At 53.8% G+C, this 21140-nt stretch overlaps 4 protein-coding genes and 1 long non-coding RNA gene across 7 annotated transcripts in view; 4 read left to right on the top strand and 1 right to left on the bottom strand.

The window, feature by feature from the left end:
• The window catches only part of LOC117641721 (calexcitin-2), a 37264-nt gene extending 26512 nt beyond the window's left edge, over nucleotides 1-10752 (top strand). Inside the window, exons 3-7 of the mRNA XM_034379274.1 lie at nucleotides 5306-5358; nucleotides 5447-5566; nucleotides 5665-5779; nucleotides 9060-9157; nucleotides 9240-10752. Of these exons, the coding sequence (XP_034235165.1) occupies nucleotides 5306-5358; nucleotides 5447-5566; nucleotides 5665-5779; nucleotides 9060-9157; nucleotides 9240-9356 (503 nt within the window). The 3' untranslated portion in view covers nucleotides 9357-10752. The remainder of the gene's footprint in view (nucleotides 1-5305; nucleotides 5359-5446; nucleotides 5567-5664; nucleotides 5780-9059; nucleotides 9158-9239) is intronic.
• A 111-nt stretch (nucleotides 10753-10863) lies between these two features.
• On the top strand, nucleotides 10864-13239 carry LOC117641171 (natterin-4-like). Of its 2 annotated transcripts, none has more exons than XM_034378312.1 (4): nucleotides 10864-10995; nucleotides 12265-12530; nucleotides 12628-12771; nucleotides 12853-13239. In XM_034378312.1, exons 1-4 carry the CDS (start codon nucleotides 10989-10991, stop codon nucleotides 12934-12936), a joined length of 501 nt encoding a protein of 166 aa, XP_034234203.1. In that variant the 5' UTR covers nucleotides 10864-10988; the 3' UTR covers nucleotides 12937-13239. The 2 variants fall into 2 exon arrangements, with proteins under 2 accessions (XP_034234203.1, XP_034234202.1); XM_034378311.1 differs by having other exon boundaries at nucleotides 10974-10995; nucleotides 12249-12550.
• LOC117641170 (phosphoglycerate kinase) lies at nucleotides 12954-15529 on the bottom strand. The gene is made up of 8 exons (XM_034378310.1): nucleotides 15363-15529; nucleotides 14920-15123; nucleotides 14685-14829; nucleotides 14403-14602; nucleotides 14178-14316; nucleotides 13842-14098; nucleotides 13559-13758; nucleotides 12954-13470 (listed from the first exon to the last, which is right to left on the bottom strand). Exons 1-8 carry the CDS (start codon nucleotides 15422-15424, stop codon nucleotides 13427-13429), a joined length of 1251 nt encoding a protein of 416 aa, XP_034234201.1. The 5' UTR covers nucleotides 15425-15529; the 3' UTR covers nucleotides 12954-13426.
• Nucleotides 15038-15499, top strand: LOC117641172. The gene is made up of 2 exons (XR_004587480.1): nucleotides 15038-15241; nucleotides 15320-15499. It is a non-coding gene; the product is annotated as an uncharacterized LOC117641172 (long non-coding RNA).
• Nucleotides 15530-16080: 551 nt separating the features above from the next.
• On the top strand, nucleotides 16081-20389 carry LOC117641169 (MFS-type transporter SLC18B1-like). 2 transcript variants are annotated; one of them, XM_034378307.1, is made up of 14 exons: nucleotides 16081-16219; nucleotides 16552-16879; nucleotides 16964-17141; nucleotides 17220-17378; nucleotides 17463-17558; nucleotides 17635-17708; nucleotides 17785-17932; nucleotides 18004-18072; nucleotides 18520-18610; nucleotides 18755-18894; nucleotides 18981-19270; nucleotides 19363-19437; nucleotides 19529-19622; nucleotides 19705-20043. In XM_034378307.1, exons 3-14 carry the CDS (start codon nucleotides 16968-16970, stop codon nucleotides 20041-20043), a joined length of 1749 nt encoding a protein of 582 aa, XP_034234198.1. In that variant the 5' UTR covers nucleotides 16081-16219; nucleotides 16552-16879; nucleotides 16964-16967. The 2 variants fall into 2 exon arrangements, with proteins under 2 accessions (XP_034234198.1, XP_034234199.1); XM_034378308.1 differs by lacking the exon at nucleotides 16081-16219 and adding an exon at nucleotides 16244-16456 and having other exon boundaries at nucleotides 19705-20389.
• Nucleotides 20390-21140: the final 751 nt, after the last annotated feature.

Raw genomic sequence — 21140 nt, 5'->3', positions numbered from 1 at the left:
GGTCTGATTTACGCGGGGAGGCGGGGCAGGTGGGCAGGCGGGGCAGGTGGGGCAGGCGGGGCAGTTAGGCGCGGGGTGGGGGGGCGGGTGGGGCGGTGGGGGGGGGGCGGGTGGGGCGTCGTCGGGGAGGAAAGGTTATCAATTGGAGCGCGGGGCGACTGCTGGCCGACTCCAATCACTTCCCGACAGGACTGGAGGCGGCGTTACCGCGGCGTTGCCACCACTACGTTCACCACCACTACCACCACCACCACCACCACCACCACCACCCACCACCAGTCCAGCCCAGTCCGGGGAACGAAACGTCTGGAGGACAATGTCATCACACCTAGCTCACCACGCCCCTCGCTTCTTCTGTTGCTTTTGTTTTTGTTGTTGTTGTTGTTGTTGTTGTTGTTGTTGTGTTGTCGTTGTCGTCATGTGAGGGTGGGGCGCGGGGGTAACACTTTTTACCGATAATATGCGCGTATAGTAATATAGCACGAAAGAGGAGGCTCGCTGCGCGCGCGCCGACCTGGGCAAAGTTTAGTGCCCGCGAGCCTGATAACTTTCCTAGCCGTCATGTTCCATGGTCGTAAATAAGGTCACAAATGTCGTCCTCGCCCTCCCCCCTTTCCCCCACATCCCCGCGGAGAGGCGCGCAGCGGGCACATATGGGCGCTGAAGAAAGTGTAGAGGCGGAGCGGGTAAACAAGTGTGCCTGCCGGGCCTGCCCGGCCTGCATGCAGAGCGACACTGCTGTTAGCGAGAACGCGCTTTGGACGCGCGGCCCGGAATGGCCAATGGCAGCCAATGGCCGGGAGGGTCGGGCTGTCGGGCTGCCGATGACGCGCGATGCGCGGGCCATTCAAAGGCATCGAGCGGAGGCCAGGGAACCTGAGGGAACCGACAGGGAACCCAGCGCCGGAAATATATTTGTTCAACTTTTCTCTGGGCTTCCGCGATGCGGCGCCGCCGCTCTGCCGGTGTGCTGGCCGTGCTGGCGGTGCTGGCGCAGGGCGGGGAAGGCCCTTCCCGCCCTTTCCTGCTGTCTCTCTCAGTTCTTCTTTGTGCTTTGCTGAGAAATGCCGCGGGGAGGGGAATGGAGGCGGGGGTGGGGGCGAAAGTTTGGTCGGGGCTCACACTTTGACACTTGCGGTGTTCCGGCCAAAGCGGCCAAAGCGGGCCGCGCGCATCTAAGCTCCTCGCTTCCGGTGTGTCTGCGTGTCCAACGCGAACTAGGCCCTGTCCAATTACTGGCTCCGACTTGTCTACGGTGACTGGCTAGGCCTGGCTAGGCCGCGGTGCGGGCGGTGCGGCCCGGCTGCCGGGAGCGCCGTGCGGGCGGGCAAGGCGGCGGCACGGGTGTCGGCGTGGGGCCTACCCGCCAGGCGCTCTGCGGCCCGCCGCGCCGACCCGCTGCAGGCTGCTGCCAGGCCGGCCAGCACAGCGGTTCGCCGCTCTGCCTCTCTCGCACCCCTACGTGCCGCCCCATGGGCGCGACAGAGACAGCGCGACGAAAACGACTCTTGTGAATCAGTCTGCAGGCGAGGGCAAGGGCAAGGGCCGTGGGCCTCGCTCTTTTCCCTTTTATTGCCGCGCATTAAAGCCCTTCGGACCTTCGGCCTGCGACGCCCCGCCCCGCCGCGCCCGGCCGCACCGCGCTGCCCCCGGCAATGCCTCGCCAATCCCAGATAAGCCAACAGCAATTGTAATATTTTAAATTGCAGCCTCGTTTAGGGGCAGGCCCGGGCAAGCCCCCCGCTCGGGACTGTTGCGCAAGTTATTATTGCGCGTGGGATTTTACTGTGTTTTTCATTAAATTTCTCCCCGGCCGGCGCGCATCGCGGTGAACCTAACCCGGCCTTGACCCGCGCACTGCTTGCTACTCCACTACACTGCCACACTGCATTCGCTCGCGGAACAGCAAACAGCGCCGCCAAAGTGTGCGCCTCCCCGCCGACGGCCGCGTCCCGCGTTTTCTCGGCCAAACTCGGAAAAAACGACTCGGCGGCGATCTCCATAATTCGCCCTTATAAAGTTGCCCGGCCGAATAATGTGTACGAAAAGTTTGGATTAAACAAACGCCGCGCGTGAATAATGCGAGTCTGTTGACGCGCTTTAGGGAGGCGCCCCGACCTTAGGCCGCCCCGGCACCGCTGCGGGTCTACCGCCGCCACCGCCACGACCGCCACCGCGGAGGCAGGGGGCAGGGGGCAGGGGGCAGGGGCCGCCCGACAACGCGCTCGACCGTCTTTCGCGCGCATTGACCGTGGTAACGAGAGGCGGGCACCGAGGCGGGCAGGGCGAGAGAGAGAGGGAGACGGGCAGAAAGAGAGAGAGGCCCTGTGGCGCCAAGCCGTGGCGTCCCCGTCCCCGCCCAGCGCCGCCCAGGCAAAGGCACTAGCTGATAGCCATCGCGGCACACGACCTCAGACCCACCGCCACGGGCACCCCGCCGCCCCGCCGCCACGACAGCTGTAGTCTGAGTCCGAACCGCGCTTCGTCGTGCCTGTCTCTCTCGCACGCGCACGGGACGCCCCATGAGTGCGACAGAGAGCGCGACCGAAACTCTGTTCGGAATGAGCCGCTTTGCAGGCCGGGGCCGAGCTCTAGGCCGAGCCTCGGGCCATGGGGGCGTGTGCGAAAGTGCGAAAGTTACTGCCGCTCTGTGTTCGAGCCGCGGCCTCCGGAACCTCTTGCAGCGCACGCCCGGACGGGAAAAAATAACGAAAAACAATAAAAAGTGACGGAGTAGAATAACTGTTCCCCGACTCCAAGCATGCCGTGTCTAAGTGTTTGAGGGCGGCCGGGTCGGGGCGGAGTCGAGCCCTCAGGCCACTCGGAAGGTCTCCCGCCATGTTTCAAGATGAAAGTGATGGCAGGGGAAGGGAAGGGGCGGAGGTATTGATAGGTTGGCTAACAGGGCTGCACGGCGATGGATGGATGGATAGATAGATAGATTTCTGCAGAGCGCGGCGGAGGGAATGGCGAGGAAAATATTAGTCTATCGCTTCCGAATCCGGCAGTAATTGTCGCTCCCTTTCTCCCGGGCGAGCGCCTATATCTCTCTCTTTCTCTCTCCCTCTTCCCGAGCCGCCGCGCCGGGCGCCGGGCCCCTTTGTGCGTCGTGAGGAAAAGGCAGGCCTCTCGAGCAGCAACCCGGCAACCCTCCCTCCACTGCGAGGGCCTTTGGTTGCCCCTACTTCAGTAAGTAAGACGGGGGCTCGGCACAAAAACCTTGTTCAATATTTCACTCCGGCCGTGCCCCGCTGGCCCCGCTGGCCCCGCTGGCCGGGCGACGCTTCAGCCTGCTTCAGCCTTCAGGGTGCCCACCGTGCCTGGCCGTGCCGTGCCGCGAGGGCTGGAAGGCTGCGAACCTCGGGGAATGAGTGGAGTGGGCGGAATGAAGCGCGGGGACGGCGCGCCACCGGCCACCGCGCAGACATAGAGCTATGTAGACCCCTCGCCCAGACAGACGTCGCGCATCGCGCCTCGTGCAACATTCATGGCGACACGCTCGACCCCTCCCCACCCCTCCCCAACCCGCGCCCACTTTCTGCAACGTGTCGTCATTGTCACGGCCTGGCGCCTCGAGGTTTCCGCATCCATCTTGTGATTACCCCCACTCGCCTCCTTCCCCCTCTTCCCCTCCCCCCTCCCCCCTTCGCCTCGACACCCCCCGTTTCTCGGCACACGTTCCAAAACAAAACCCAGCAACAGGCAAAAGAGTGTCTTCGGCGCCAAGTGGTCTGGCGTCGTCGCCTTTCGCCGCCCCCTCCCCCTTCCAGTCCCTTCCAGTCCCTCCAGAGGGGCACTGCTGCAGCCCTTCAGCCCTTGGGGGGGGCGCGTGCCCTTTGACGGGGTCCTGGGCGGTGAGGGTCCTGCCTGCAGGGCGCTGCGGCGCGAGGATGAGAGACACTTGCACTTTTTCCCTTCGCGGACGAGGACCGCGGCCGCCGCCCGAAGTGCCGTCGATACCCCGTGCGCGCGACAGTCTCCCAGTGTGGCAGCTTTTCGGACGAAAGAGGGGTGTCGGTATCGGCACGGCAGCGCCGCGGTTTCCCCTGGTTTCCCTTTGTGGCCGCCCGCCTCCACTGTATAAATAGTGCCGCTGATGTTGTTCCGGTGGATGGAGGGTGCGGCGCGCACTCTCAGCGGCAGTGAGGACGCCGGGCGGGCGGGGCGGGCTGGCTGAATGGTGACGGGCTCGACGGGCACCGCCTCGGTGAATGATAGATGTAGGCTTGATGACACGGAGGCGCGGCGAGGCGCGGCGAGGCTCGACGGCGGCCTCGGCCCGGACGTGCTCACGGCGGGAAACGCATTCAAACGGGAGAAGGGGCGGCGCCGAGGAAGTCCCTCCTTTTGTCCAGGCCGTCCGCGGCCTTGTCCGCAGCGCCCCTCTCGACTTCGCGAAGGGTCTCCGTCTGGGCCTCCGGAATGCACTGCAACTGCACTGTATGGCGGGCCGCGGCTTGGGCCAGCACCGCGCGGCAGGACCCGACATCTCAGCAGGGCTGCGCGACGGCGGGGGCGGCGGGGGTCCCTCTCTGAGCCCCGCTCGGCCCTCGGCCGACGACGGCCACAACTTAACTCTCTTTGTGGGGGGTCTTCCGCCGTCTGCCTCCATCGCACGCCACGCCGCCGGATGCCTCTCGTCGCACACGCGACCCGGCCAGACACGGAACACGCGCCAGCACTGCTTTCATCGCTCTGTCTCTCTCGCACTCATGGGGCGGTCCGTGGGTGCGAGACAGGCAGAGTGACGAAGCTGTGTTCGGAATCAGCCGGCTGTCGTGGATTTACACCCGCTGTGCGACAAAAAACGGCAGCAAAAAACACACACAGGCCGTCCCGAATTCGCAGCCCCGCCCCGTCCCACCCGACAACGTTCGAGCTCTGTTGGCGCGTATTGCCGCCTGCGCAGCACTGTCGGGCTAATCACGCTTAACAGCGCGAGTCTGTCTGAGTCTGTCACGCACAGGGCTGTGGTGTTGAGGGGGCGGGGACGGCCCGACTAAGTGGCTGCGGTGCGCAGTTGTGCCACGGGGCGGGGCGGGGCGGAGCGGGGCGGGGCGGGGCGGTGCGGGAGGGTTGACACTATCGTCGAATTGGATGGGGATTACCGCGACCGCCTCTCCAGGAGGCCCTCCAGCACGACAACAACGGCGAGACAGGAAAATAAGCCAGGTGAACCTCCCATGCGCTGCCGCCATAGTCATCACCGTCGTCTTCGTCGTCACCGCCGTGGTTGTTGTTGTTGTTGTTGTTTGAAGTCGTCGCTCCTGATTACTGATGCTTTTCGTTGTTTTTGTTGTTGCAGACGTGAACCGAAGCGGCACCATCGAGAAGAAGGACTTCGAAATCGCGGTGGAGGTGGGTGCCGGCACTGCCGGTTGAAGTACAAGTAGGGCCTGACGGCGGATGGGCGGACGTAGACGCACGGTGACGCTCTCTGTTGCAGCGCATCTGCGAGGTGCGCAACTGGCCGTCCGGGACCCCGGAGGCGGACAGGACCAAGGACATCCTGATGAGCGTCTGGGAGGGCCTGCGCACGCGCGCCGACAGCAACCAGGACGGCCAGGTCAGTGCTCTGTGCGCGCCAGGCCGGCGACGCGTCCCTCGTTTTCCGAAACGCCGAAACCAAATAAATTGTCATTTGTTGGATCGGCGTGCCTGCAGGTGTCGCACGAGGAGTGGATCGCCATGTGGGACGACTACGCCAAGAACGCCGAGCAGCCCGCGGACTGGCACCGCCGCTACATGGAGTTCATGTTCGACGTGGAGGACACGTCAGGTGGGTCTCGGCCGGTCTCGGCCGGTCTCCGCGCTCCCCCCTCCACAGTGGGCCAGAAGACCGGTGGAGGCGGCCAAAACTCGAGACGCGTTTTGAGCTCCAGAGTCGCTATATGGGGCTCGAACCGAACGTGTGACCCCACCAAATGGATTCCTCGTTCGGAGAGCAATCCATTGGTGGGGTCACACGTCCGGTTCGAGTCCCATTTAGCGACTCTGGAGCTCAAAACGCCTCTAGAGTTTTGGCCGCCTCCACCGGTCTTCTGGCCCTCTGTGCCTCCCCTCCCCCTCCGCGGTACTGCGTGACCCGTGGCACCGAGGGGTCTGCTGAGGGGCCGACTCGCCGCCTCGGCCCGTGAAGCGTGAGGGCCCTCGTTAAATCGACGCGGCTTGAAGTCCGAATGGCTGGCCGGGCTGGCCGGGCTGGCCGACACCGAGGGCTAGCGCTGCCGCCCTGCCCACCGCGCCGCGCCTTGGCTTTGGCACTGCCTGACGATGCCGGAATAAAGGCCAGCTGCTTTTGCTTTGCGTCTGTCGGCCCGTCTCGGCCGTGCCGCAGGCCGCAACAAGCCTCGCCCCTGTCGGTGCCGTCAGCTCGCCTCGGCGCCATCGGCATTAGAGTAAATGGGGGTCTCGACGAGCGGCGCGTCGTCCGTCCCGCAGGGAGCACGGCCCGGCGCGGCCACGCCGCGGGGGGCTGCCTCCCCGCCCCGCCGAGGAGGCCCACTGCGAAGAAAGGATCCCCGCCTAATCTCTTAATTAATCAGGACACCTTGTGTGCCATAAAACGGACGGTGCTCGAGAACGCTCGGCCCACCACCGCCGGCCGCGCGGCTCGGCTAGAGCCGGGCTAGAAAAAGCCTGTGTGTGTGCCTGTGTGTGTGCCTGTGTGTGTGCCTGTGTGTGTGTGTGTGCCTGTGTGTGTGTGCCTGTGTGTGTGCCTGTGTGTGTGCCTGTGTGTGTGCCTGTGTGTGAGAGAAGCGCGTGAAGACGTGACGCTGCATCGGGGTTGCTCGGATTATGCCGGGCTGAGCGGGTAGTCGGGCTGAGACGGTGGCCCCCTTGGCGCGGTGCGGCGGCATGCCCCTTTGCCCGCCTCTCGCCACCCCGGCCGTTGCGTGCGCGGTGCTGGCCTCGGTGCTGGCGGTGCTGCTCCGGAGTGCTCGTGCACGGCCAGGGTGCGAGGGCGCCGCGGTGTTACGGTGTCGTGGCCGTCGTGCCTGTCTTGCCGGGGCTGCGCGCTGCGCCGCACGGCACTCGCCAAGTCCTTGATAACATCGCGTACTCGCTCCTCGGAGGGCAGCGCGAAGCAGCGGCACGTCGTCGGCGACCGTGGGCGCAAAGATTTTGCAATGCCCCCTTCTTTTGTGAGGCCCGCGCGGCCCCGGCGGAACCGGAAATTCGCTCAGAAGTTGTTCCGTTTGTCTTTGCGTCCCTTCCGCTGGAAAAAGGGAGAATGGACTGCCGGGCCGAGGTCCTGGCCGAGGCCGAGACGCGCGTACGCAGCCGTAATGAAGCCCTAATGAGTGCCCGGTGACCGCGAGGCCGAGGCCGTTTAGGCGACGGGGCGGGCCGGAGGCCTTTGTCGCGCCAAGTTCGCGTCGTCGGCTCCGGCCCTACCCCCATGGTGCGCCGGCTGGGCCGTGCGGGCAGGAGCAGCCTGGAGCAGCCTGGAGCCAGACGGAAGCGCCTGACAAACTCCCTGAATCGAGCCACTGTAAGGCCGTCTGTACGCCATAACCTCCCCTCTCTGCTTATCTCGCTCTGGCGGACCTGGGCGCACCCCCGCCGCGCCCCGCCGCACCCCGCCCCGCCCCGTGGGACCGCGCGCATCTGCCCCTGGGAGCCCCACCGTAGCCAAACCCCCGTGGTTCGGGTCCGGGCCCCGGCGGCACGCCCCTGCTGCCCTGCTGCCCTGCTGCCGCCCCGCCCCGCCTGGAGCATGCCGTGAGGCAGGACGGGCAGGACGAGCAGAACGGCCCCGGTCGTCTCCGGCCGCATTACTTATTTACCGAGTTGCATCAACTCCATTGTGTCCCCCGGGCTTGCTCTGTGCTGCTTCCTTTCCCCACCCCACTTCCCCCCTCCCCCTCCTCGCTCCAGTCACGTGCCCGCCGTCGCGCGTCACGCGCCAGCACGCGCCAGCGCCGTCAAACCCGCATGGCGTGCGGCGTGCTCGGCGGCGTGCGTGGCGCTGCTCGCGGGAAGCAGTAGTTTTTGCATCGGGGTTGGCGCGAGGCTAGGCGCTGCCATCATCAGGGGCAGTAAAAATGGCTCACGTGAGTGACAACGCGGCGAGTTGACGAGAGTGCGCGTCGTGCACGTTCCCACGACTCGCGTCTCGTGGAGGGGCAAGGCTATGGCGCTCCATGGCACTGAGGGTGTGTGCGTGTGAGCGTGTGTGGGTGTGTACACTCGGTCCCTTCCGTCTGCCCCGGCCCTGCTCCAGCCCTGGTCTCTCCTTTGTGCCGTGAGCGGCTTGATTGGAGCAGCGGGCGAGGGCGAACACCGAGTTGGACACGGTGCAGGCACGGTGCAGCCGTCTGACAGAGAGTCTTCGGCGGCCGATCCCAACCAATCACAACGGCATGTGTTGTTCCTGAAGGCCACGTGTGCCGTATGCTGGGCCTGCCGCCCAAGGAGAACAAAAACGTCCAAATTATGTCAATATGACCTCAAAATGAACCATCTTTGGTCAAAATTTGGTCCATTTTGATGTCCAAATGACATCATTTGATGTCAGTTTGATTTTATTTTGACTACCTGTTCTCCTTGGGCGAGGACCCGCCGCTCAGTTTGCCTCAGGCGAAAACTTCCACGATGCTCCAGTGTCGAAATAGGAAGCCAAATTTTCGCTGGGAACACTGCCGCGCTGAACGCTGCCGCGCTGAACACTGCCGCGCTGCACGGGGGCCGCCCGGCACGTAGGCAACACTGGCCATTGAGGGCGGCTGTGCGCGGCGTGTTGCCTACCCTCGCCTTCGCAGGCGCTCCGCTGGGCTGCGCGGCGCTGGGCGCGCACGGCCGCGTCCGCAAAGCTCTGCTTATTGGTCGTGGCTCCGAATGTGTGCAGTGGGTCAGGCCCGCCTGGCGGCGCTGCGGAGGCCGCTAAGCCCGTATTGAAATGCAGGAGCACCACCACTCCGCCACGGCGGCGCGGCGACTAAGGCGACCTCGATATTCGATCGCCACGGCGTATTTTTATGCGCCTCACCCACCCTGAAAAACAAGCGGGAAAAAATGAAGCCATAGTGAAATGCTGTGTTTGTGTGTGCGTGCAGGAGACGGGAGCATCGACGTGGAAGAGTTCACCCAGGTGTGCACGTGCTTCGGGGCCACCAAGGCCGAATGCGAGCAGGCCTTCCAGCGCTTCTCCCAGGTAACAAAGGCACAAAAGGCTGCGCTTCGCTCGCCGGCCGTCTTGGGCGTGGACACTGCTAATCTCGTTGCCGTGATTGCAGAACAACTCGGTGCTGGTGACGAGGGACGTGTTCGCCGAGCTGTGGAAGGAGTACTTCGTGTCGGAGGACCCGAACGCGGGCGGCAACTGCATCTTCGGGAAGCCCAACATCAACTAGGCGGCTCCGGGCGGCAGCGGGCCGCACAGCCCTCGCCGCGCCGGGCCAGCCAGCACACTGCCAAAAGGCGTCGCCATTCGAGGAGAAGCGCCACAACAGGACGGCGGGAGGACGCCACGCGAAGAGAAACTATTTTTCACCAAGTTTAGAGTGTATCGTCAAATGACGACTCCCATTTTTGCAGTGTGCTAGCGCCCGGTCACGGCGGAAGGGAGGAGGGGTGGAGATCTTGGCAGCACTGTAAAGGTTGATCGCTATGATTTGGATGGTTAACAAATTCCTCTTTATTTTCCTTAATGTAATGTACTACGTTGTGAATTGAGTAAATGTGCGAATAACATGCCATCTTCCGAAGGCAGCTCACAGTCAAGTTGCGCCACAGCTTTTCACCAACACCATTTCGGCAAAATGAAAATGAAGGCTCTGCAAGCTCCACCCCGGTCTGTGCGTAGATGACATTCATTCTTGTTCATTGTTGTTGTGTTCGAGCGCGTCGTCGTCACGCGCCGCGCCTTCTCGAGTGTTCCTTCCAGAAGCATCGTTACAGTGAGGATAGGCCAGACGATCACGGCGTTTTAAGTACGTTGGGCGTTACTGAGGTTTCGTTAGTTCAGCGCAGAAGGTGGCGCAGTTTCTCGAAGGAATGATGGAAATAAGAAGAACTTTATCCGTTTAACAAAGATTTGTTTTCGGGCCAACAAAAATCATTACGTGAAGTGGACGTCAATTGTGTGAACAGTGGTGCGTAAATGCGTCACCTTCTTTTCAAATCGAACTTACGTCTTTTAAAATATTTTAAAATAGTGATTAAATTAAAACCAGCTGGATCAATAAAAATACACAACTGAAAAGGAAAAAAGAACCAATTTATTTAGCCTTCAGAAAGCGCACGCAGAAAGGTTTCGCGTAGCTGAGAAAACAGACTGAAACCTCAAAGTAAAATCTGATGCTTGTTAAACGTTCAAATGAAACGCTTCAAACCTTCAAAAGAATCAGTATTTGTTAGAGTCCGTGTCAACCGATTCCCATACATCAAGAGAAACTGTCCGATTCATTCACTCCCTGTATGACAAAAAAGAATGCTCGAGGTAGCATAGAACATAACTCAACTAGCTAATCTATTTCTCTTTCCACTTCGATGTTTCAAAGATCCTGTATTCTTCTCGTTAGTCTTCTACTTCCATAGCAAAAAAATGTGTAGTGTAGCAATATGTACGTATCTCAAGTCACATTTCTGAACCTCAATTAAATCATATTTCGTAGCGGTTAGTTGAGTTCACAATTTTTATCCAAGAGAGTATATATCTACGTAATTAATGTGAACCCTTCAGATGTATGATGTTTGTTCTGCTGCGTGCTGGAGACCACCTGGAACAAAATACAGGACAGACAAAAACGTGAGTTGTAATCATTTTGTGAGCCCTTCGTCACCCACTCACTCGCGCAATCGCCCGGCGCTGAGCTGAGATACTGCATGCGACTACTTCCTCTTCGCCGGCGCTCCCCCGGCCCGGCCTTCCCCGCAGGCACTGCAGGCACTGCAGGCAGGCCGATGCCGGGCAGTATCAAGCCGGCCGCCGCGCCGCACGCCGCAGGACCCACAGACGCACAGGACAGCGCCCTGTACCCGGAATGTATGGTCAGTACGCTCAATCAAGTGCCATATTTTCAAAGGAATGAAATTCTCGGAACCTTCAGCGTTAAAAATTGAATGTTTTGATTCGTGCACTCAGTTTTTGCAAACTGGCGTAACTGACAGAGAGAAAAGTCGAGCGGGTTTGTTGATCAACACATCTGTATCTCGACACAATACAGATGTGGGATATTTGTATGGACTCTTAGATTCACAGTGTCGCAACACCATGGCGACAACGACCGGAAGATTTCAAGAATTCACAGTCCCTCGGAGGCACGCCCCTCTGCCGAGACTGAGAAACGGACAGGCGAAGCGACTTGGGGAGCGGACGGGCGGACGGGCGCCCCGGGCAAACTCCGCTCTGCCAGACTCGATTCATAATTAGACAGCAGGAAGATGGGAATGTGATTAAAGCCCCTTTTCAAGGGCTGTGCGCCGACGTAGCGCCGACGACGACAACGGCCCTCCGGTCTGCACCAACGCTTCGACGGCATCGGACGAGAGGAGGGTTGGAGGGGAAGGCTTCTGTCGAGCGCTCCCCTCCCCCTCCCCTCCGCTCCCGAGCCCCGCAGCTCGGCCTGCTTCTGCTCCGGCCGACCATGAGACCCAAGGAGCGGCCCATAAGCGCACGCCCTGGGACTCTGGGACCGCTGGAATGGGAATATGGGAATACGGTAGGCGTAGACGCGGGCCGCGTCCGGAGTGAGCGGGCCGGATTACGCCGCGCTGCTCGCACAACCCGGCCGAACCAAACACGCGCCGCACTCCCGCGCTCTCCGCACGCAGCCATAATTAGGCTGAGCTCGCGAGGGGATAATTAGGGGTGGACTAGCGGGCTAGCAGGCTCGTAGTGCGGACGGGGAGCGGCCGACACGGCAGGCAGCCGAAGGTGGTATGGCGGGCACAGCCCTAAAGCCTAAACGGCCGCGAAACCGCGGAGCGTCTCGCCGAGGCCCGCGGTCCCCGCAGTGCGGCGCCATGGCAGCGGCGTTATCGAGGGTAAGATAAGGCTCGCACCGATGGGCGCGCGGATAGACGGACGGACAGGCAGACAGACTGGCAGACAGCGCGCCGTGGGACGTCCGCCCGGTGGGTAGGCAGCCCCTTCAACGACGAGTGGCACTGCGCTGACTGAGACAGCGCAACTCGTTGGCCCTTTCGTCCCAGTGACGCGTACATGTGGCGTCCAGGCGAACCGCACTTATGGTTCCCAGAACATGTGTACAAATTTTCATGCTAGTATCATAATACGCCAGATTGTTACGGTAACAGCCCGCCGCGACCGAGGTCGAGGCCGCGGAGGCCCGGTGGCCATGGCGATGGCCACGCCGTTCGTCCCCGCGCCGCAGTGGGTGCACTGCCACTTCGGCGAGGTGCCACCGCAGGCCGTGGACGCGGGCAACGACGTGAACGGCGAGAGGCTGTACGTGTGCCGCGCCTTCCACGAGGGCGACACCATCCCCGGCAAGCTGGTCGCCTCGCACCGCGGCGCCTACGTGAGCAGGGACGGCAAGGAGCACAAGAAGGACTACTACGAGGTGACGTGACGGTGTCGGAGGTCAGGGCTTGTTTCGTCTTCGCCCCTTGAGAGGGTTGCCCGTTGCTGACGCGACTCCCAACTCCCTGGTCGCGCAGGTCCTGGTGGGCGGACGGGTGTCCTGGGTGCGGGGCAGCAACGGCCAGGTCCCGGCCAACGCGCTCGTCGCCGGTAGGACCGTGCAGGGCGAGAACCTCTACGTGGGCAGGTTCCGCCACGCCGGCACCATGACGCCCGGCAAGGTAAGGCTGGTAAGGCCAGGGCAACGCGGCAACGCCCGCAGTCCCATGTTGTTTCTTAATGCTGCTGAGTACTTGTTCCAGGTTCATGTCAGTCATCGATGCTGCTACATCCCGTACGGCGGAAATGAGGTTTCCGCCACTAGCTATGAAGTATTGGTAGCTTAAAAGAACTTACAAATATCTAGAGCTGTTCCCGAATCCATTTTATTGTACGTACAAGTTTGAGAGTACCATTCAATGCGCTTCCAGTAAAAGACAGCATTTGTTTTGAACAAAAAAAAGGCAGTGACAAGGCAATGCTACAACACTGATTGTAAAAAATAAATTGAACCTGCAGATGCAGGAAGAAGAAAAAGAATTAACATCTCATGGAACAATTCTACTCAGACTATGGAATCAAACAAATTGTTTTACTTTAAAAACAGCCAGATTTAATTTTCAAATTAAGACTAGAACAATATCTTCAAATAAAAAAAAAAGTTTCATTGCAGGATCTTTACAGTATTAACTATAATAAATATTTTCAGCAGACAATTCAACTTAGATCATGACAAACATGACTACAGGATAAATGTTAACAACATATCTCGGTCATACTTGGCTCTGGAAAATTAAAATTCCTATATAAAACCTAGGCATTAAGAGTATTTCTTCCTCAGTTGGCATTGGTGAGAGCAGCAACTCCGGGCAGTGTCTTTCCTGCAACAACAAAATACATACATACATTTTTTTTAAATCACAAAAAAGAAACAGAAAATAAGGAGATGAAGATGGTAAGGCTTTGTACCCTCAAGAAGTTCCAAACTGGCACCACCACCAGTGCTGACATGGCTGACTTTAGACTCTGTGTTCCACTTGGCTGCACAAGTGGCAGTGTCACCACCTCCAATAATAGTGATGGTTCCTGCGGCAGTTGACTCAACCACAGTGTCCATGACAGCCTTTGTTGCCTTGGAGAAATTCTCAAATTCAAAGACGCCCATGGGTCTGTAGTTCAGAGAAAAGGTATATGAAATTAATAACAAAACAGAGAAAAGATGGTAGAGAAATAAATATGATGGATCACTTACCCATTCCATACAATAACCTTGGCTCTCTTGATGGGCTCCTTGAGCAGCTCAATAGTTTTGGGACCTGCATCCAGTCCCATCCACCCATCAGGGATACCCTCCTCCAAGGTTGCTGCTCCCACAGTAGCATCCTCGGCAAACTTGTCAGCAGTCACAAAGTCAACAGGCAAGTGAAGCTTTACATTGTTCTTCTCAGCCTTCTCAACAAGTTTCTTGACAATCTTGGCTCCCTCAGCATCATACAGAGAAGTACCAATCTGGACAGAGAGAGAGAATTTAAGTGAGAAATTGCACTAATTACAACATAGACAGAACTAAAATTGCTTCTAGTCTTACCTTCATTCCCTTCAACTCCTTCAAGAAGGTGTAAGCCATACCACCTCCGATGATCATCTCTGAAACTTTGTCCAGCAGATTTTCAATAAGCTGAATTTTGTCAGCAACCTTGGCACCACCCAAAATTGCAAGGAAGGGCCTGAAAAGAAAGGTTCAAATTTATTAATTAATTTTTAAATATGTTAGAAGAATAAGTATAGTGAAAGGTTCACTGCTATGGCTTACTTCTGCGGGTTGTCCAAAGCCTTGGCAAAGTACTGAAGTTCTTTTTTAAGCAGGAATCCAGAAGCACGCTGGTCAAAGCCATCTCCCATCATTGAACTATGGGCTCTGTGAGCAGTGCCGAAAGCATCGTTTACATAGACATCTCCAAGTTTGCGCAAAGATTCCCTGAATGCCTTGACAGCTTCAGGTGTAGCCTTAATCTGAAAGAGAGATAGGTTCACTAATTATTCCAAATTTATTCCTGATTGATTCCAGATAAAAGAACATGTACAAATAGCTCACTTTGTTTCCTGAAGCATCAACTCCCTTTCCTTCTTCTTCAACATGGAAACGCAGGTTCTCCAACAGAATAACAGAGCCCTTGGCAGGGTCAGCACAAGCCTTCTCTACATCGGGACCGACACAGTCGTCCAGGAATGTGACATCACTGTTCAAAATATTGAGACATCAAAGGGTGAGACACAAAATGTTTTATCACATGTAATAGGAATATATATTGGATAGAGGTGATACATACGTATTCAAAAGTTTCTTCAGTTCCTCAGCCACAGGTTTCATGGTGTACTTCAGGTTACGGCTCCCATCGGGACGACCCAAGTGTGACATGAGAACAACTGACTTAGCGTCTTTGCTAAGAGCATACTTGACAGTTTCAAGAGCAGCGACAATACGTTGGTTGTTGGTAATTTTGCCTTCCTTCAAAGGAACATTGAAGTCAACACTGAAAAGACAGAAACACTTTGTAGCATTACAAGGGCATTGTTACATCATGTCCTGCCAAAAATAAAGGAAGATTGTGACCAAGTTCTGGCCGACGAATTAAGTTTTTGACGAGGACGGTACGCCTGACGATCAACCTAAATTAAATTTATTTTGGAATCTACACCTTGACACAAGAACATAACCTGATTTGACAGGTGCAAGGGGTGTTAAAATCCACCAAATTTAGCTGTCACCTACCGGATGAGCACTCGCTTGCCAGCCAAGCTCAGGGCATCAATGCTCAGTTTGTTCAACGCCATTTCGCAAGTTTTAATTCAAGCGAAGTTGGAATTCAAATGGAGCTGTCTCGTCAAGCACACTGCTGCAGACGGAAAGGAAGACGAACAGACCTTGAAAAGGTCACGTTATACGTGACTACTTCACCCAAGCTAACTTCTTTTTCCCATATCTCAATAAGTTCTTTCTACTTTTGACAAGTATCAAAATATTTTTTCATGAGGTCAAATTGAAATGGTATGATTGATCAGGAAACACATATAATCTAATTCCGTGAAGTAGCTTTGAAAGCTTCGTTGATCCGAAGAGGGAAGTTCATTCGAGTACGCAGTTGATCAATGAGGGTGGGACGCGCGCTATTTCAAATCGGATCACATGGGGAGCATCGCCTTAGCATCGCTACAGGTAAATAGACTTTTATTTCTTAAAGTATTTTTATAAATATTTATTGATGTTTTTCGGTTTGGTGAATGGTTTAAAATATAACTTTCATCTGCTTCTAATTAGCGGGAAGGTACGATAGCGATGATGACGATGATCATGTCCTACGGACAAAAAGTGGTTTCTTCTTTGTTTTTAGAAAATAATTTACATTTTAGAAGCTGGTTCAACTGGAGCGCCTCCCTCAATCCCAAATCCACTCAAGCAGACGACAAGAGAGATGCATCCAAAACTGACCCCCCCCCCCTCTTTTTCCCATATCAAGGAGCTGAACGTTTGATTATTGCATCGTGTGCTCAATCTCTGCGGTACTAGCGAAAAATAAATTTCGAACTGCTACAATGTGGGTTAGACGTTCGATGCGAAGGGCGAGAGGGGTGAGTCGTTATGTAACCGACTTTGTAAACTGGGGCCATGGCCGACGGCCGATGTGACGTCTGCTAGCTAGTGCATTCGTCTGCTAGGCTAGGCTTTGTCCGGCCGGCCGCCGGCCCGCATCGCCCTCCCAGTGACTGTCAGTTACAGCGAGTGTGTCATTCGTGGCTTGTAGCTTGTTCGTACTCTTGGGACCACGTTTCTTTCATTATTTGCTAGTTGAGAGCGAACATACGACGGTAACTTAAACAAACTGAAGACCGTCGAAAGAAGACGGCGGCCCAGGTCACTCAAAGCGAGTTTGTTTATCTAACCTTTCCTATCTCCCGCACAGCCCGCACCTATCCCATCGCCTTGCCCTTCCCGGTGTCTGCGTCTGGATCTCAGTCCGGTCTTCGGCTGATAGATAAGGCAACACTTCATCGATGCCCGTGCTGCCCGTCCGCGCGACGATCAGGCTCGGGACGATCATGTACAGTAGACCGTAGGGGGATAACGATCCTGCGATCCGAACTTCGGTCTGCCGTCCGCCCGCAGGACTACTGCTGGCTGGCTGGCACCGCTCACCACCACTACTGTGTCATGTGTTATCTCACTTGGGTGTTCTGAAATCCCTATCAGTTTCACTTGGGATACCGAGTACTTTCTGCGGCGTCTGATATGTAACTACGTTTCCATTTGGAGTTGTGATAAGTTTGTTTATGCTCTCTGTGGCTGTGTGGTTCAAATTTCTTTTGCTGTTGCAGTGAAATGGAAAGCCATGAGAGAAAAAAGCATCATCAGGGGAGGGATTTGAGTTCCAAAACAACCTCTTCCAGGAACCCACGACCGAGGCGAAAAATATCATTCAATTCTCATCCCAAACCATATGCACGCAGTCTTTCGGTGTCAGCTCACCAGCTAAATCATTACCGCACTGATGAGGTGTTTGTCTACAACTAGTGTTTATGTAAAAATAACTATTCAATTAATTGCTCTATTGGTTGACATGTCTGTTTGCAGCCTTTTCAGTACCATTTTAAACGACCATCACAAGGCTCTGATGGCTCATCGATAAGAAACATCTCCTCCCAGCAGAAGCTTGTTCTTACCTCATTAGTACTAGTTGATTTTATAAGTTTCTGTTCTATGTCAATAATGGCTCCTTTTTTTCCCAAAGAGGTAAGGACGTTCAAAATATTTTCTCATGTGTGTATATGATTCTCTTACAACAAAAATAGTAACCTTTTCATTTTTCAATGTCAGGCTTCATTAAAGGGAATGAGTGAATCCTTGTCCGGATTAGTGTTTGGATTCTACGCTTTTATTATTTTTATCTCTTCGCCACTTTTTGGCAAGATTGTGAGTATGTAGTATGTTTTACCACCAAGGATATCAATAATGATCTTAATACTTAAATTTGTATTTTTGTTCTAAGCTTCCAGTTGTTGGAGCTAGATTTCTTTTTATGACAGGCATGTTCCTTTCTGGGTGCTGCTCTATTTTATTTGGGTACGTTTTAAGCAATCTTCACGCATTCAATTTAAGTTTTATTTATAGAATTAAAGTTATCTGATTAATTTTTCAGAGCTCTGGTACATATAGTTGACAATAGTACATTTGTTATATTTTGCTTTCTTGTCCGAGGAATGGAAGCAATTGGAGCAAGTGCCTTTACAACGGCTTCATATGTTTTTGTTGCTCAAATTTTCCCTGAAAACATTGGAGCAGTGATGGTAAGTCATATTACATGTAGAGTATTAGTTAAGGCAGCACCCACGATATTAATCAGAGCTTGCTGTTTCAGGGTATTTTAGAGACATTTGTAGGCTTGGGTATGAGCACAGGACCTGCCATTGGTGGACTTCTATACACGGTCAGTACGATATTTCTGTTTAAATTTAAGAATAAGTAATTTGAAACCTTGCACTAAGTTTTGTACCTTGTTCCTGCACTTAATTAATAGAACCTCACTGTTCTTTTGTGTTGTTGTAAAATTGGCAATCAGTAATGTGTCAGAACCAAATAACAATGCGTAAAAAAATCTAAAACACCTAAAAAATATTTCCAACATCAGATTTTACATATGACCTGACATGCAGGTTAAATGACTTGGTGAAGTAAATTTTTATGAGACTGCTGCAACAAGTTTCATTTGGAACATGTTTATTTTTCAATATTCTAATCAGTCTACAACTTGCTTTGCAATTGAAATAAATAATAAAAGTGTGACCTGCTTGGTTTTGACTCAGAAGCATGGCTTATTTTGTCTGATTTTCATTGCACTTAATTATACTGGTTTTCTTACTTGCCTATTATTTAGCTGGGAGGCTTTGGCTTACCATTTTACTCTCTTGGGGTTATTATGGTGATTTTTGTACCAATCAACTTCTGCTTGCTTCCAGCAGAATCTGGTGAGTAAGCTCAGCATATTATGGCTTTCTTTGTCTTTACACAAATACAGCACCATATAATTTTTGTTTTCTTGCTGCTTGTATAACATTCTTCAGATGTTTCTGTGAGCATGTTTTCTGGCTTTAATTTTTATGGGTTTACAGGCTTTGGAGTTGACCAGTCCAGTGGCTCCCTGTGGCAGTTGCTGAAAGTACCATCGGTGTTGGTCACGGGACTTGTGATTGTTGTTGGTTCTAACACATGGGGATTTCTCGACCCCACCCTGGAGCCTCATCTTCGCCAGGTGCCTTCTGTAGTAACTAGAGTTGCAGACTGTACGTATCCCACTGAAATGCTCTGTTAACTTATGCCTTTTATCTTTCTCTCCAGTTTAACTTGAGTGCTGATCAGTTGGGCCTAGTTTTCCTTCTCACATCTGGCCTTTATGCCGTGTTCAGTCCAGTGTGGGGACTGCTCTCTGACCGCGTGAACCATCACTGGAGTCTCATGGTAATAGGGCTCTTGATGTGTACAGTGGGGCTATTGCTGCTTGGGCCGTTCCCACTTTTTACATTTCTTCCAAACACAATCTGGTTGAACCTTCTTGCACTGTCTCTTCTGGGAGTCGCTATGGCTCTGACTTTACTACCAACTTTCCAAGCTCTTCTGGATTCCGCTGTGTAAGTGAATATACGTATCTGTATCATAAATAATAAATTTGGCTTGCAATTGACAAAGAAGGCACTTACTTCATTTTTTTTCATGATTTTAGTGAAGGTGGATGTGTAGATGAGCTGTCAACTCACAGTTTAGTAGCTGGTGTATGGTCATGCATGTATTCATTAGGGTGAGTTAATTTTGAAATTTTTTTCTGTAAATTGGTTTAATGTCATTCCCCAAATTTTTAAAATGAGATCTCTTCTTTTTTTTTAATGTAGGGAAGTTACTGGTCCTTTGTTTGGCGGATTCCTTCTGGAAGTATATGGATTTCCTACTTGTGCCTCTGCCATGGCTGGAGCAACATTTATAACGGTAAGCTCACTTTACCACCTCTGCCATATTCTTGATTGATGTGTTGTTTCCTCTAATTAATATTTCTTCCATTTGTTATCAGGCTGTTATCATTCTGATATTTTTTGTAACTCGAGACACTGTTGCACACCTAAAGAAAAAGGCTGATTCAAACGGCATGTGTGGTAGCAGAGACAGTGGTGTCAGTTCTGGTGGTGACCTGGGTGTTTTGTATGATGCTGATGAAGATGCTGCATTACTCTCAAGTGGCCGACAGTCGTACGGATCAACAAATCCATCTTTTCAGTACACCCAGGACAAACTTGATTATTATGCTGCTCTAAGCAAAGAGGAGGGTGAGGATGGAAGCAGGGATATTGATCAAGTGACAGATGTAAAGCGTACCATTGCCATGACTGCATCTGGGGCATGTGAGGTCTAATATTTTTCGTTGTCATATTTTTAGAAAAGCTTCATGTATTATTTTTTACTTGTTCTTTATCAATATTCTCATAAAGTCCTATCATTTATAAACAAGGTTTCTTGTATATTTTTTTAATGACCATAATTTCCTTGTGATAGTTAAATGCCAAAGACAATCGAACTGAGTTGAGAAAGTTCTAATCACCCTGATCAAATGAATTGTTGTTTTCAAGACTTGCACTGTATTTAATTAGTTCAATATATTTGACAGTACACTATTATTGTTAATTGTACAGTCCTTAATTTTATGTATAATATTGTCACTTAATATTCTGAAAAATGAGAGTAAAAATAAGCGGCATGTTTTCTTCGTTTTTTAACTTACACCTTACTGCCTGCAGTGCATCTTCTCCCCCATTTAATACTCCAAAATCGGATAATCTGGTTTCTTTCTTCAATATTTTAGCACAGTGGTGGTACCCTATCCATTCAAAGTATTCCATTATGATAGCATTTGTAGAAAGATCTTCTCCTTTTGGGACACTTTGGTGTTCAGATAGTCTTTGGGATAGCAGCTTGAGCACAGTCGACCGCACTTTAGTATGCACACTACAGTTCTTCGATGGTTGTCTGGAGACTGGACTAGGATCTGTTGGAGGAGCCATCAGTTATTTCAATTGACTCACTGGTGTCCTTAGTTCGACTAACTTCCAAATACAAATATGACACTTTCCACGCAAAATCAAACGTTGCCACGGCAACGAACTGTGTAGTGCTGCCACCTTACGAAGAAAACTAATACTCTTTTCGTTGGTTTGAACCTTTGATTTTGACTTTTTTCGCACTGATTCACGTATTCGCATGATTCGCCTGCGCAGGGGAGCCCACCATTATCGCGTTGAACACGGAACAACAAAATAAGGGTGTGTGGGTTGGAGTGTTTGATGATTGGCAGGATGTCGTCCCGCCGCTTTTCCCCCCACCCACCCCACCCCCGCAGTGCCGGTGAGTGACGTCACAAGTGTAGCAGTAGCATGCTGCCGCCCAAGGCAGCAGCAGTGGTCGTCCCGTTATCCCCACCCTCACTCTCCCGCCTTCCAGAAGCGCGCCAAAACA

Source organism: Thrips palmi, unplaced genomic scaffold (genome assembly GCF_012932325.1).
Source record: "Thrips palmi isolate BJ-2018 unplaced genomic scaffold, TpBJ-2018v1 HiC_scaffold_15, whole genome shotgun sequence".
Classification (NCBI taxonomy): domain Eukaryota; kingdom Metazoa; phylum Arthropoda; class Insecta; order Thysanoptera; family Thripidae; genus Thrips; species Thrips palmi.
Note: the sequence above shows the minus strand (reverse complement) of the source record. Positions and strands in the feature narration are given on the sequence as shown.